Here is a 15,183-nt window from a genome sequence, read left to right as displayed (position 1 = left end):
ACGACTCAACCAGTCGTACAAAATTTGGCGCGTCGGGACGTTTTAACTCCGATCCTACAATAATGACCTTTCTTTTTCTCTCAATGCGAAAATCGGGTCGTCGGATGGGACGATCGGAGAAATGGATTCCACCCAACGCTAAACGGATGCGGAAGAGTCAAGTGACAGCCGGAACGACGGCGGGAGCGTCTGACTTTTTACCGTCGGGTGTACAAAACAGGAAAACAATTTGCTCCGGGCTCTCAACGTCACCATCGTGAAAGCTTTATTATCTGTACAGGCAATGCTTTATGTGACAAGTGAACACTTTCAACTGTCATACAAGTGTAAAAATAAGTTAAGGGCGCATTTGTGTGACTTGCAGAGGCGGAGCTCCTCAGGGACGCCCAACCTTAAGCGCGGTACGCACACATCTCCGAACGTCGGGTTCCCTCGGAAGATTAGTTGGGTCAAAACGATCATAAAGCGAGTACTGATTCCCGATTCTCTCCGAAAGCCATTCGGCCAAGCTTCTGTTGGGCTTTGTGCCACTAGGCTAGGATGTGGGTCCGCGCTGCCTCCCGCGGGCCGGTCGGAGAACTGCGCCAGGCTGCCATCTCGTTCGGGGGAGGAGACTCGTGATTGTCAAGCAAGCGATCTGGCACACTAAAGGGGAACTTATTCAACGATTGGACCCGTCGCGTTTCACCCCTGGGTGCCAATGGTCGCGCGGATCCCCAATGTAAGCCTCGCAATCATATAAAGCCCCTTTGCGGGCACTTGCAAATGAGTGCGCGGTGCCATTTTCAACCTAGACCGCTTCTGACAATCAATGGCAATTGTTGGCCTTTTGGTGGGTTTTTTTCCTTTGCCACGCTTTTTGTTAGACGCGCGCGCCCAAATGGGGAGGCTGACCGACGACTGACGAGCGCGTAACGCGCTTTCGGGGTTGAGGCGTAACTGAAAACGTCACGCGAGATCGCTCGGATGAGCTGCCGCACTTTCTCTCAGCGAGAACGCCTCGCAGAGTTTGCCAGTCAAGCTTTCTCTTTTCATTCGGCGAAAAATCGCGTCCTACGCGCGCAACCTTGACGTGGAGACGTTCCGTCCGGGCGAGACAAACATTTAGAGGGCGCGCGTCGCCACCGTTGTAAAGTAATACAAACAATGAGGTAAGAAGTTTCTTTTTTCCTTCCTTTCAACACATTGGCGGTGCGACTGACGCTTCCCGTTAGCCGTCGCGCTTCCAAATACAGAAAATCCTGCCCGTGCGTCCGTACAAGATGATCAAGGCAAAACGAGAGCGGGCTCGCGCACAAAGACCGGCGACCTACGTGAGGCCCGGACAGCTCCTAATGCTCGCTCAGTTTTTCTTCGACATGAATGTGGAAGGAAAACCAGAAAGGACTGCGCATCTGTCCCAGGTTTTCTTCTTCTGTCGCGCACAATAAAGTTAGGACTTTTTGCCTCTCCCTGGCGCCTCCTAGCTCTTCTAAACGGCATCCTGAGGAGGCCAAACGCATATCGGCGCCGCTCCTTTTCCTCACAGTCTAAAGGGAATGTCGCCTCAACTGTTTAGCATTCGAGTTTGAGAAGCACTGGGCCGGTTCCAGTCAGTGGCCGCCTAAAAACAGGAGATGGGCGCACACCGCCACCCCGGCGGCTTCCTCTTTTCTGAGGCACCTCCTTCCACTGAAAAAGGCGGACGCTATCGGGACGTAGGGCGGCTAAACAAAAATGAAGAGCGAAAGGGCTCGGGAGATGGGAAGACGGGCGGGCGGTCCCCAAGAAGCCGCCGCGACGCCCACGCCCGCCCTCGCTCAACCCGGAGCGGGTCGGCGCTTGCACCTTTGCGGCGGGCGCCCGTCCTGTAAATTCGACTTTGTCCGGAGGCGGGCCGGCCCGGTCCGGACTTCAGCCCGGGAGGCAAACTTTGCCGGCGAAGAGCAGTCCCACGATGGTGAAGAAGATGGAGAGGACGAAGAGCACGTAGGATGAGCCCACCACCGTGTTGTTGGGCAGCTTGTAGGGCTGGCCCCCCACCTCGTTGATGTAGAAGCCGATGGGGAAGATGAGCGCCGCCATGCAGAACAGGATCACTGCGGGAGGCAGACGCACACGGTGAGGACCCCCTTGTTGCGAGCGCCTCCTCTTTCTCCGGCCGTCCCTTTCTGCTTACCGCTTTAGTGGGAGCGGGCCCCGTTCATTGGCGTTCTCGCCCAATGTCGCAGATGTCGAGCGATAAAGATCTTCGACAACTTTTGACGGACGCGAACACACCGATTCGTAGTCATCAAGAACGTCGATAACAATTTGAAGGGCTTTTCGAGCCACGTCGCCAACGGCTCGCCATATTGAGCAACATGAGGTGACTTGGAATATTTCCATTTGAGGGAGGAGTAGCGCGCACCTACTTCTGGAGGCTTCGGGGCCCGCCGAGCGGCACTCGACGAGTCTACCGATCCCTCAGCGGCGGGGTAAACGCCAGAGGTCAAAGATATCTGCGAACGAGAGCGCTTTGCCACGTCGGCCAAGTGTCCCGTCTGGCGTCGCAACAAGCGCTCGCCCGCACGGATTCGAGTGGCGGGGCGAAGCAAAGCGCTGCGCAAAACGCGTCCGGCAGTCTCACGGTGCGGCGCTCGCATTCAAGAAGAATATCGTCTGTCTAAGCGTGTCGACCACAATCCATCCCCTCGGCTGAAACGCCCGACCGATCAAGAAAGGAGACGGAGAAGCTCAGCCGTTCCGCAAGTTTGCCGAGGACAAGAAGCAGCCACGCGACCGAGCGAAGGGAAGGCCGTTGCCGGCGAGCTAACCACAGCAAAAAAGCAGACGTTTGCGTGGCCGGGATGCGGCGAGCGCACGGCTTCACGACAATCGGCGCAGCCGTACTCCGGGGAGCCCCGGCTTTGGCGAAAACGCCTTAAAACGCAGCGCGCGGACCGAGGTTCGAGGAAGGCGGGCCCGAGCGAGGCCTCGGCCGCTCGGCGAGACGCGGCAAAACCGGGAAGCGACTTACTGCCAGTGAAGGCGATCCAGCGGGCGTACTTGGTGGCCTCTCGACGCCAGTGCGATGCCACCAGGAGACCGCAGGTGACGGTGAGGGAGATGATGCCCATGATGATGAAGAAAAGCGTGGTGACCCACTCAGGGGGCAGCCGCGGCGGGATGCAGGTCCGGTCCCGTCCGTGGATGGTCTGGCATTGACGGACCAGACCGACGGTGAGGGCGCCTGCGAGGAGACGTGACAAAATCGCTTTCTTAAACGCCGGCCGAGATCGCCAGTGTTGGCCACCGCCTCCGTTTTGGGGGACTGCGCTTCCTTGAACGATAGCGAAAAGAAAGAAAAGGTATGCATGTCCTCGTTCACCTTACGGCCTATGTGTGGTGTTGAAAAGGAAAACTAGATCAGGCTCGTCGAGAAAACTGCATCCCAACGTGTTTTCGGTCTCGCTGCTCCTATGAGAGCAAGCTCATAATAGCTTGGGGGAACTACCTGTCCAGGCGCCACGTTCGCCAGCGAGGGCGGCGATGTGACACGGCGGGGAAGGGGATCTCGGCAGCCGGCCTCTCCCGTTCGCCGCACAGATTTGTCTCGGTCGGATACCGACGAATCGGTCGCTCTCGACTCTGACAGAATGTCCGTCAACCCGAAGGGTAGCCGCCGAGGAAAATTACGAGAGTCACTCGCACGGGTCACGGTCGGACCGAGAAAATGCTGCACGTTGAACGGGGGGAGAGCGGGGGCCGAAACTCGCTGTCAATGCTGCGGCACCATGTTGTTATCATGTTGTCACCACAAATAGCATACTCGGGCTATCATAAACATGCTTTGACATAACGAGCGAAACCAGAGGCATGCGCTTTTCCTTGAAAAAGCACATCCGTTTTCCCTTCTCAGCACCACGGGTAATGATACAATATGACTTTTACAGACCAAACAGCTTTGACAAATGGAAGCGGTACGCTCGTCTAAAACTTTGTTTCCATTTTGCATTTCATCTTGACAGCAACTTGTTTGATAACATTTTATTACGGCTCTCTGTACGAACGCTGGGGGGGGGGTGAGGACATGGCGAGACGGGCGCCTGCTCGCGGGTGTCGGTCGGACGGCGCCCCTGCCCGATGCCCGCCCGCCTTCGGGCATCCGAGCAACGAGACGAGCGCGGCTCGCATTTACCTGCCGACTCCCCGGTGTTGATCCAGTCCGGGTTGGCGATGCTGGCTATAGCAAAGATATCGGCCGCCAGAAACAGGCACCCCGAAATGATGGTCAGTTTGTCCATTTTTTCTGCCGCATCCGACGGCGGGACAAGAGGGGGAAAGGGCCGGCGCTATGGGCGCCCTGGGCAAGGGGGGAGGGGGGCGGCTGTAGTCGGTCCAAGCTCGCCCCGCGGCCGTCCAACGCCTCAGCGGGACGCCCGCGCCGACATTTCCCGGCGGCGAGCTGCTGGCCGGACGGCGGAGGCCGGCTGGGCCGAGCTGCGGCCGCCGAGGCGCGCGAAGGGAGGGAGGGAGGGAAGGAAGGAAGGAAGGAAGGACGGAAGGACGGCCGGCCGGCCGGCCGGCGCGACCCGCGGCCGCTTGGCGCTCTTGCGGCGGCCGAATCAGCGTGGGAAAGCAAATGCCATCGCCGTCTCAGTCGCCGTCGCTGCGACGTCGCCTCCTCCCCTTCTCCTCGCTTCGCTTGTTTGTTAGCCGAGCAGCCTCGGCCTCGGCCTGGGCCGACTTGGGCCCGGCGGCGGCCGGCCGAGAGTTTAAGGTCCGGCGAGCGAGCGGCGACAAAATCGCACCGTGTCTTTGAACGCTTAGCCGCCACTAGCAGCCGAGCCGCCGGTTCCGCCTCATGACACAAAGCCCGACATCGACAGCCACTTGGGCCACAACGCAAAGCTAGCTGCCCCCCTGCGATCTCGTCGTCCTGTCGGAAGCCCTCCTACGACACTCTCGCGAGAACATCTTTACACACGCACAAAAAAGGCCTGTTTCCGGCGCGGACTTATACGAAACGGACTCAACAAACCTTTGAAGGCTGAGGTCAAGGAACCAGCCATCTTACGTTGCTACCATACCGTTATTTTAGCACAAAAATTTGTCGACTACAACTGTATGCCGTACACTACCGTAGAAAACAAGGGCAGAGAAAGTAAATTATTTCATTTTTAGCGTAGAGACCAGAGAACAAGGGCAGGGGAAACTGTTTTGTTTGGCGGGCATAGCGCGTTGGCAACGTAAAAAGACCGCCGGGAGGTTCGCTGATTAACCGGTCATTCCATGAGCGCACGCGCAGAGGCTGGAGCAGTTTGGCTCGCTCGCTCTCTACGGCAAACACACTAAGTCAAAAATCAGGAACAACGCAAACACATTTAGTCAAAAATCAGGAACAATCAGTGTTGTGCAAGTTACTTCTAAACTCTGGTGCATTATTTATCACGTATTACTGTTATTTCAAACTAATTAGTTACATTACAATTTTGCTGTATTTTATTTTAAGGCATTACACTACTGTCATGACTTTTCTATTACTCTCACCGCAGTAACTGTTATTATGGATTTGCCATTCTAAATGTAGCTCATTACGCTCATTACACATGCAGTGAAAGATTGTCTGAAGCCAAATTCTGTACTGTATTGTGAACCTTTAAAAACAAGACCCAAAATATTTTTTTTCCCTTTATGACTTAGCGTCACAGCATAGAGATGCATTGTTTTTGCTGTAAGCAAAAACAGTTAGTGCAACTCACAATTTCAATGTTAATAATCAAATTAAAGTTCAGCCGGCTATGTTAGGGACGGATGTTTCAAAAATGGATGGTTTCAGTGTGGATAACGTTAAGCGGCTAGCCTACATCATTGTTATTGTGTTTGTCAGTGGAAAAATGCTGCAGGAACCGGATGGCTCTTAGGAGTGCTCCTAAAGAAGGATCAAGAAAGGGAAAAAAAGTGGGGGCACGCAAACACACGGGTTGATGTGCTACGGGTGCTTCATAGGTTTTAGACGCAAGCTATATAGCGAGCGCGAAGCTTTACCACTCCTCGAGGGCCGGTATCCTGCACGTGTCCCTGCCCAACACAGCTGATTCAAATCATTGGCAGCTCGAAAACCATTGAATCGGGTGCAACATCAAAAACAAGCAGGATAGGAGTTTGACACCTATGCCCTCGTCGAAGCACAGGTATGCGCGGTCATCTGCGCCAATGGCAAATGGTGGCGCGCCGATGAGCGACTCCAAACAAACGTGAAATTGGCCGGGAAAAGGGAAGGCGCCGCAGTGTCCCGAGGCGCCGGCAGGCGGCGCCCGTGACGCGGAGCAAACGCTTCGCCGGTCGCATTCCCGCCGCAAGCGCGGTTCAAAGTCGCTTCGCCTTCTAATCAGCTGAGTCGCAGCCGAGTACAAGAGGCCCCGCGGACCAAAGTGCAAAGGTCCGGGGCCGGCGATCCCGGCCGCTACGGCTCTTGCTAGGAGAGGCCCGATAAGGCCGAGGAGTGCCGCGGCGGCGACCCAACCCCCGTTTGTGCTTTGGGAGTATGGGAAACGAGAGGAAATAAAAAGTGCCCGCTAGAAGTTCAATCGAAACGGTTGCTGCATTTGTTCGTGCGAAGTTACGCAAGCGAAGCCGAAAGGCCGAAGCGAACTCGCGCTGGACTTCTCGCGGAACTGGCGGGCATGCGGCGAAGCGGCGAAGCGGCGAAGCGTCAGCGGTCGGCGCAACGCGCGCCCATCGAGGCAACGCGGTTTGCCGCCGGCGAGCGGCCGGGACGCGGGACGCGGGACGAGGGACGAGGGACGAGCCTTGCCTTGCCTTTGTTTTTCAGGGGGCGGACGCGTGCCTAATCAAGTGTCTTTGTGGTGCGGAGGCGTGACGTGTGCGCGTGCGCGTGCGCTCGGAAAGCCGAGTCACTTCCTCCTCTTCGCCGCCAGCCGCAAGCGACTCGAACGAGTTCGTCGCCGGGCATGTTGCCGTCAGCTGGCCCGAGTCGCAGCGAGTTCGTCAATTCGCGTTTCGGAATCCAAAGTCGTCGCAAACGACAGCGCGCACTTTTTCTTTCCGCCGCAATGGCTGCGACATAGGCCGACTTTTCCACACCGAGGGCAAAGAGTTCCGCGGGAGTGCCGCCGACTGGCTTTTTTTCTTTCTTTCCTTCTTTTTCCGTTCTTCTTTTTTCTTTTTTGGGGAGGTGGGCTCACTGGAAGTGGAAGCGAGATGAAGAAGCAGTTCAACCGCATGAGGCAATTGGCCAACCAGACCGTCGGGAGGTGAGTGTTACTTGACTTGTTGCGTGCGGACAGGGCAGGACACGACAGGCTGCGACAGGCAGTCTTCTTGTTTAATTTTTTTTTTTTTTTTTTTACGTTTTGCCTTTCACGGCGCGGCTTTCAAGTGCGAATGCAAGCGTTTGCATTTGACGCGTCATGTTGCCTTCTAAAGACCACGCTCATTGGCAGGCGGCCTAAACGGGGCGCACGCTCGCAATAACGGGCGGCCAATGTCGTGCACGCGAGGCGCAAACCAAGCGATAATAACGCGCGTATAAAGGCGCCGGCCGCGAGCCGACCGAACTCGACCCGAGTGTGGCATCGTCTCTATGATAGGCGCCCATAAATGCCCGAGCGAACCTCGTAACCCCCATCGACGGCTCCCCGAATAGGAAACCGAGCGGAAAACCCGCCACGGAACCGGCTGCCGGGCTGGCCGGCGAACTAGACTTCACGCCTCAGGGACCTTTGGGACCGATCGGCCGGTCCGATAGGGAAACGTGTCGGTCCAAACCGTTTCATACGCTATATCAAGCCAAATATTATGTGGATGAAATAGCACATTTTTGCACGGCTTTGCCATGGCAAAAGGGACATGAAAGACCTCGTTCGAATGACCTCGTTGAAAGCTTTGGCAAAAATCCAGCACAGAAAGTTGAGGCAGGTCAAACAAAAATAACTTAACTGCCAACAAATAATGACCACGTAATAAACTGACTTGACGCCATCGAGGAACTACTGCAAATACTCAAAGCGCTTTACACTAACTAGTCATTTACCTACTGATGACGCAGCATCAGGAGCAACTGGGGGTTCGGTATCCTGCTCAAGGACACATAGACATGGTCTTGATAGTCGGGGGATCGAAGCCACGACCGCCCCTACCACCGAGCCATGCCGCCCCCAGTCTGCTCAGACTAACCTTGAAACTGTATAATTGCTGGTGGGGGGGGGCAGCAAAATAATAGTGGGATGCACTAAATAAGAATACATTTAGAAGCGCTGCTCCAAATGGACAAGTAAAAGACGCGGCGGCCCCCAGCACATCGTTTGTGCGACTGAAGAGGCGAGCGATGGCCCGTCTCGTCCAAAGCGGCCGCCGAGGCCCCCGGCGAGCAAAGCGCCTCGGCCGAAATCGGACCCCGCGCTCGGGCCGGGCTTTCGGACTCCCGTCGGACGGGAAACCCGAGCCGCCGTCCGGCCGCCGGAGCCCATCCGGGAGCGAGCGTTTTGACGAGGTGCCGGTTCAAGCGCGACTTTCTATCCGCAGGGCCGAGAAGACGGAAGTGCTGAGCGACGACCTGCTGCAGGTAAATGCCGATCGGGCCTTTTCCCGCCGCGCTCTTTGACTCGCGAGGCGAACATTCGCCGTTCCGGGCCCACGAGCTCAAGGGTGCCCGGCGGAGCCCAGGAACCCGAGAAAGAGACGGCGGATCCGGCGGGAAGGAGCCCGACCGATCGGGACCGACGCTTTGGGGCGCGATCCCAAAGCGAAGAAGGATGACAAAACCGGACTCCTTCCCGCAAAGGTAGCCAGCCGCGGGTTGTCGGAGGGACGAGCTGGAGCTTGTTTTGTCTTTGGGGAGCGCTACGCAACACGGAGCGGAGCAGGAAAGGGCCGGGGCTGGGACCGAGGTAGGAGAGGAGCATTCCACAAGCCTGCCGTCATGCAGTAGAGAGCCGGAAGGGCGCAGCCGTCTTTTGCCCCCAATAGCGAGCCCCTTTCGGAACGCGGGCTCCAAAAGGCCCGAGCCGAAGCCCTGCGTGTGCGCGGCCGCCCGCTGGCGCTCGCCGCCCTTGGGTGAAAGCGCACGCGGCGAGGCACGTGCCGGCCTCGGGCCTTCCCCGTCGGATGAACTTGAAACTCTCGGCGCCGTCCTGAAGGGGAACTCCCCAAATGGGGCGAATCACGAAACGTTTGGAGCCGCCCGAATGGGAGGATGAGAGAGTAAAAGATGGCAATCTCCCGGCTTGCTGATTTGGACACGGGAAGAGGAAATGCGCGTTTAGGCGATGCCATCTCAGATGGGGTATTTCAAGTTCGGAAAGAAAGTCCCAAGGACGGCCGGGAACGGGATGGGAAGGGATGGGATGGGATGGGCCCGCCATCGGGAGACCGGGGTACCGAGGAAAAAAGGGGCTTTTGAAACGGAGCATGGTCTACTGGGAGATGAGTCAAAGGTCCACTGCTGGCATTTGTGCTGATTTCCAAACGGCCTTAGTAGGAGGCTTCTTCCTGCATGCGCACCGGGACCGACAATTCCTGCTGCGGCTCTTCAGCCCCAAGTACTTGTTCAAAAGTGACGAATGGCGTTTTGCTAACTTGACCGTCTGCGTTTGGGGCTGCGGCCCGCCCATCATCTTCTCCATCATCGCCTGCCCCAACAGAGCGTGACGCGTGTGTGTGTGTGTGTGCGTGCGCGCGCGCGGACAGATCGAGAGGCGCATGGAGCTGGTGCGCCTGATGTCGCACAACGCGCACAAGAGGCTGGCGTCGTGTCTGCAGGGTCAGCCGGGCGCAGACAGCGACAAGAGACACGTAAGTCCAAAAGGAAAACGGATGATGATGAAATGATCGCGATTGGAAAAGCAAAGGGAAATCTCACAAAAGAGGGCGTCCGCGGGCCGCTCCCTCGAACAGGCGCGACGCCCGATGTGCGAAATTTTTCCATGATCAACATTCGCCCGGATGGGCACGGAGACCGCTTAGGCGACGTCCAACGGAACACGAGTTGACGTTAGCAAAGGCGATCGCTAACAAGGGACGCTTGTGTCCCGTCGCGTCGGCCGAACCCTTTCCTGGCCGCCTGCCCGCCGACGGGGCAAAGGAGGCGCGCGTGCAAAGCTTTGAAGGAGAATCTTCCTTTAGAAAAAGCTGCCGCTGACGGCGCTGTCTCAGGCCATGCAAGAGGGCGGCTCGCAGCTGGGAGACGACAGTCTGATGGGGTGAGCGAGCGGCCGAGGCGCCGGCGGGGGACCCGCGCCCGCCGCGTCTCAACGTGTCTTTTGCGCGCGCGTGCGCGGGCAGGAAGATGATGGAGGTGTGCGGCGAGGCGGAAAGCCGCTTGGCCGGCGAGCTGACGCGGCACGAAGTGCAGGTGGAGAAAGACGTCCTGGATCCTCTCAACGCGCTGGCCGAGGTACGGCCGGCGTGGCGTTTCCCTCGGCCTTTTGTGTCCTTTGACCGTCGCCGTCTCCCAGGTTGAGATCCCCAACGTCCTGAAACAGAGGAAGCAACTGGCCAAGCTGGTCCTGGACTACGACTCGGCCAAGACCAGGTGGCCTTTCGCTTACTCTGGTCGCGAGCGCGCGGAACTTATCCAAATCAGCAAGTAGTAAGCCTACTTGTCGCCATCCGCTTGTTCTGTCCCCGCTTGAAAATCCATCAAATCAGAATAAATCAGCAAGTGGTAACTGGACCAGCCGCCGCGCCTTTCTTTACTGTATCCGATGAGGGTTCGGCGGAGGGAAGGGGGCCTTTTGCGGCGCCTCCTGATCCACTGTCGCGCAGGTGGTACCAAGCCAGCAAGTCGGGCAACCAGACGGTGGCGGCCAAGCTGGACTCGCTCAAGGACGAGATGGACGAGGCGCTCAACAAAGTGGAAATGTGCAAAGTAGGTTGGGCGGCGCGCCCTCTGCTCCGGAACCAATCTGGACGTTGCCCCCGCAGGACCAGTTATCGGCGGACATGTACAACTTTGCGTCCAACGAAGGGGACTACGCGCGCTACTATCTGACGGTGGGTACGGCCGCGTTTCCCGTTCCGGCCTCTTCCAACGTCTGCGCGCGTGCGCCAGTTGTTAGAGGCCCAGGCGGAGTACCACCGAAGGTCTCTGGCGGCTCTGGAGGAGGCCATACCGGACATCCGATCGCAGCAAGGTGGGCGGGCGGGCGGGCGGGCGGGCTCGGGCACGCCGGCGGACTGAGCGCTCCTCGCTTTGCCGGCAGACTCGTGGATGGAAAAGCCGGCGTTCGGCACGGCGCTGGAGGAGCACCTGCAGCGCAGCAAGCGTGACATCGCCCTGCCAGTCGAGGCCTGCGTCATGATGCTGCTGGAGACGGGCATGAAGGAGGAGGTCTGTCGAAGATGAAGCGGCGGCGGCGCTTGCCCTGGGGCGCACCCAATCGGAAGATGCTGTTTGCACCCGTGCAGGGTCTGTTCAGAATCGCGGCGGGAGCTTCCAAGCTCAAAAAGCTGAAAGCCGCCTTGGACTGTTCCACGTCCCAGCTGGAAGAGTTCTACTCGGACCCGCACGCCGTGGCCGGTGAGGAACTTTTCTGCCCCTCCGCCCACTTGCCGCCGCGCTCTCAAGCGCTTTTCCTTGTCGCGCAGGAGCCCTCAAGTCGTACCTCAGGGAACTTCCGGAACCTCTAATGACCTTTGGCCTGTACGACGAGTGGACGCAGGCATCCAAGTAAGAAGACGCGCCGGCGCCTTCCCAGAGAGCCCTTTGAGTAACCGCCCACGCGCGATCCAGCGTGCCGGACCCCGACAAGCGGCTTCAGGCGTTGTGGGTGACGTGCGACCGCTTGCCGAAGACTCACAAAGCCAATTTAAGGTAAGGCGGCCCTTGTCCCGCGCGAGACGCGCTTTGAGCGGAAATGAGCGTGGCTGCGCGTCCCGCCGGCAGGTACCTGGTCAAGTTTCTGGCCAAACTGGCGGAAGGACGCGACGTCAACAAAATGTCTCCCAGCAACATCGCCATCGTCCTGGGGCCCAACCTGCTGTGGCCAAAGACGGAGGGGTGAGCGCGCGGCTCCGTCGGCGCTCCTCGCTGACCTTCGACGCGCCGTTCTCTCTGCCTCGCTCGCGCAGGACACTGGCGGAAATGGCGGCGGCCACGTCGGTCCACGTGGTCGCCATCGTGGAACCCATCATCCAGCACGCCCATTGGTTCTTCCCCGAGGGTAAGGCTTTCAAAGGCGGCTTCTGGCAGGAAAAGGAGGCGACGGAGCGGTCCAAGCGCGAGAAACAATTTGCGTGCAAGAAACGTGATGGGGTGCGCCCCCCCCCCCCCCCCCCCCCCCCCGCTTTGTGTCCAGAGGTGGACTTCAACGTGTCGGGCATGTTCGCCATGCCGGGCCACCAGTCCGCGTCGGACGGCGAGCCCGAAAGGAAGCGGGCCGGCGGCCTCGTGGGCCAAGACGGGGACACGCAACCCCCCCGCAAAGACAGGTACCGGTCTTGCGCCGACCGGGGCCCCGCACGGGACCCGGCGCCGGCGGCCCACTACTCGGTGGCCCGCGACTCCATCACGCTAACTCAAAGGCCCGCCCCGTGTCCCAAACTCGGGCCCGCCAAAGCGTCGGGATGATTTGTCCCGTCTCGTGGACCAAAGGCTTTTGGCCCTGTCTCAACGTGCTCTTCGTTGCCCCGTGTACTCCCAAAGTTTCATTAAAGCTCGGCTGTCTCTGCAGCTCGCCGCTTGTGTCTGTGGCTTCCTGGCTTCCTTTGGAAAGACTTTGCGTGGGGTTTCGCTTTGGGAGGGCTCGTCTCTCTCTGTTCCTCCTCGGGTCTCCGGGGCTTTTTCTTACACTTCCTTTGCGTGTGTGTGCGTGTGTGTGTGGTTTCCCCCCACTTTTCTCCCCACCTCCGTAGCACCGTTAACAAGGGTCCGGAGGCCGGCCCGCGTAGAGCCGGCACCACCGTCAGAAAGCAGCCCCAGCTATCCGCGTCCGGCTCGCGGCCCCGACCGGTCCTCTCGGAAAGCGAGGGCCCCTCCTGCTCGGGGGCGCGGCCCCGATCCGCCGAGCCGCCGGAGCCGGCCGCCCCGGAGGCCGAGCCGCCCGGCCCGGCCGACGGGGGCCGCCCCCTCTCGCGGCGGGGCGCAGAGGAGAGTAGGTAAGGAGCCGGCTCGCCAAGCTCGCCGCAAAAAAAAAAGTCCGGTCGCCGCCTCGCCACCCGGATCGTCCGCCGTTTGACTGGTTCCGTCACGTGACGCTTAGGTCCTCCTGCGTGCGTTTAGTCTCCCCCCCCTCCGCTTCGCCTCGCCGGGAAGACTCCTACTGACGACACGGCGTTCCTTTGCACCAGCCTGGCCTTTGTCCCCATTTTACTCGAGCCGGCGTCGGCCGGAACCCGGGAATGTAAAGCGCAGCCCTTGTGTGTCCGCAGCCCGTCCAGGGAGTTCACGCCGCCTCCGCAGGTGAACGCTTGGGCCCCGCAGACGCCGAGTGGGTCCAGGGGGCCCAGTCCTCACATGATCCGCAGAGGTCAGTGGAAGAGCGCTACGTGGCTATACGGGGGCCGGCTTCCGCGGCGGGACGTTGAACGACGCGGATTGGAGCAGGGACATCGGATCCAGAAAGTCAAAAGAGCGCCAGCGGTTTGCCTTTGGCGAGCTGGGAGCTCATTTGCAGCTGGCTTTAGGGGTGCCGGCTGATTTTCCCATCTCTGGATTGGATGTTTATTTGGTTGTTAATGCAGGGAGTGCCTGTTGGCTGCCTTTGCACTGACGGAGCCGTCTTTATGGAAAGAAGGGCGACCCCCAATTCGAAAGTAGCCGCTTGGCCGTCTTTGACTGTGAAAGTCTAGCTTGCCACTAGAGAGAGCCAAAATAGATGGCAGCAACGCATTTCCAACGGCACTTTTGTCATCCGCACAGGCACCAAGAAACAGGCGCCGGCGCCCCCCAAACGCGCCAGTCCCTTTGCCCAAATCGGGGGCTCCGCACAGCAGCCGCCCGCCACCCCCAGGCGCCACCCGGGCAAAGAAAGCCCCGTCCAGCCGCCGTCGCCGCCCGGGACGCCCACCCCGCCCGACACTCCGCCGCAGGACTGCCGGCGCTCCGGCTCGCTGCCCCGCCCGGCCCGGCCGGCGCCCAAACCGCGGCACCGGCCCGGCGCGCCGCCGCCGCCTCAGCCTCGGCCGGACGCGTGCAACGGCCTGCCGGCCGGCTCCTCGCCCCGAGTGCTCGCAGGTAAAGCGTGCGCGCGCCGCGATGATGCAAAGTAGCGCGTGCGGCGGCGGAGGAGGCCTAAAGCGCGTTTGCTCATACGACTTTGACGCGATGACGAAAACGTTGGCAAGAACGTTGCCGTTTGTGCCTCCGTGGCCACATCCTCCCTTTTACATCAAGGGGCCTCTTCATCGCAGCGCGCAAGCGTGCGTCGGGAAGTCAAGTCAAAGAGTCCGTTGCTAGCACGCGGCACGGAACCGCCAACGCTGTGCAAAATCGAGTTAAGACAAAAGTGAGTACGCTACCCACAGGTTACGTCCCAGATCTGACAAGAAGCGAGGGAAGGGTCGGCGCCGCCGCCGACGGGTCCGTGCCGCGCTTGCAAAACGCAAGTCCGGAGGAGAAGCCCGGCTCAGGCGCTCGCGCCGTCGAGCGGGTTAGGGTCCGCCGACCCCGGTCGGAAGGAAAGCGCCGCCGAATTTCAGAGGAGCGAATGGCCGGCGGCCTTCCCGAACCTGATTCCGCGCGTCGGACGGGGCGGCGGCGTCTCTCCCGCTTGTTGCTAAAGGACGTCGGTACTGCCGGCCGATAGCTTGTGCGTCCGGCCTGACGGCGGCGGGCTCGGGCCGTCGCGCCTCGGGCCGTCGCGCCTCGCTCCCCTCCAAAAGGACAATTGACAGGCAGGCAGGCGGGCAAATTAGCATCGAAATGACCCGACGGCCGTCGTCGCGAAGCGCGCTCGGAAATAGGCGCGCGCGCCGCTGACCTGCCTCCGCCGCCCCCCGCGCGCAGACGGCGGCCCGGACCCCAAAGAGGCGCGCCCGGCGTGGATCCCGGAGGCGACGGCGGGTCAAGGAGCGCCAGCCCCGCGTTCGGAGAGCACCTCGCTGTGACCGTCGTCCGACCGCGGCCTCCGTCGGGATGCTATCCAGGGAGGAGGCGCAAGCGGGTGGCGCGCGTCTACTTGTTACGCCTCGGGGGGAGGGGCTACCTCCACCTTGACCGATACATTTTTGGGCCGCGTTTCTCATTTTATTTAAAACTCT

At 59.7% G+C, this 15,183-nt stretch overlaps 2 protein-coding genes across 6 annotated transcripts; one reads left to right on the top strand and one right to left on the bottom strand.

Annotated features, from left to right (window-relative positions):
* Positions 1-240: 240 nt before the first annotated feature.
* mosmoa (modulator of smoothened a) lies at positions 241-5,288 on the bottom strand. Its single transcript, XM_088436014.1, has 3 exons — positions 4,160-5,288; positions 2,999-3,211; positions 241-2,078 (listed from the first exon to the last, which is right to left on the bottom strand). The coding sequence occupies exons 1-3, from the start codon at positions 4,263-4,265 to the stop codon at positions 1,894-1,896; spliced, it is 504 nt and encodes a 167-aa protein (XP_088292140.1). The 5' UTR covers positions 4,266-5,288; the 3' UTR covers positions 241-1,893.
* Positions 5,289-6,391: 1,103 nt separating this feature from the next.
* Positions 6,392-15,180, top strand: arhgap17b (Rho GTPase activating protein 17b). 5 transcript variants are annotated; one of them, XM_088436199.1, is made up of 20 exons: positions 6,392-7,238; positions 8,509-8,767; positions 9,673-9,777; positions 10,108-10,184; positions 10,267-10,378; positions 10,440-10,516; positions 10,633-10,852; positions 10,909-10,977; positions 11,036-11,117; positions 11,187-11,314; positions 11,392-11,503; positions 11,572-11,653; positions 11,717-11,797; positions 11,870-11,983; positions 12,055-12,146; positions 12,282-12,414; positions 12,838-13,080; positions 13,354-13,451; positions 13,844-14,158; positions 14,930-15,180. In XM_088436199.1, exons 3-20 carry the CDS (start codon positions 9,685-9,687, stop codon positions 15,028-15,030), a joined length of 2,229 nt encoding a protein of 742 aa, XP_088292325.1. In that variant the 5' UTR covers positions 6,392-7,238; positions 8,509-8,767; positions 9,673-9,684; the 3' UTR covers positions 15,031-15,180. The 5 variants fall into 5 exon arrangements, with proteins under 5 accessions (XP_088292325.1, XP_088292323.1, XP_088292326.1 ...); XM_088436197.1 differs by having other exon boundaries at positions 6,397-7,238; positions 8,509-8,548; XM_088436198.1 differs by having other exon boundaries at positions 6,603-7,238; positions 8,509-8,548; positions 10,750-10,852.
* Positions 15,181-15,183: the final 3 nt, after the last annotated feature.

This window comes from Hippichthys cyanospilos, chromosome 16 (assembly GCF_059441005.1).
Source record: "Hippichthys cyanospilos isolate Australia breed blue-spotted pipefish chromosome 16, RoL_Hcya_1.0, whole genome shotgun sequence".
Lineage (NCBI taxonomy): Eukaryota > Metazoa > Chordata > Actinopteri > Syngnathiformes > Syngnathidae > Hippichthys > Hippichthys cyanospilos.
This window is presented reverse-complemented; position numbering and strand designations above follow the sequence as displayed.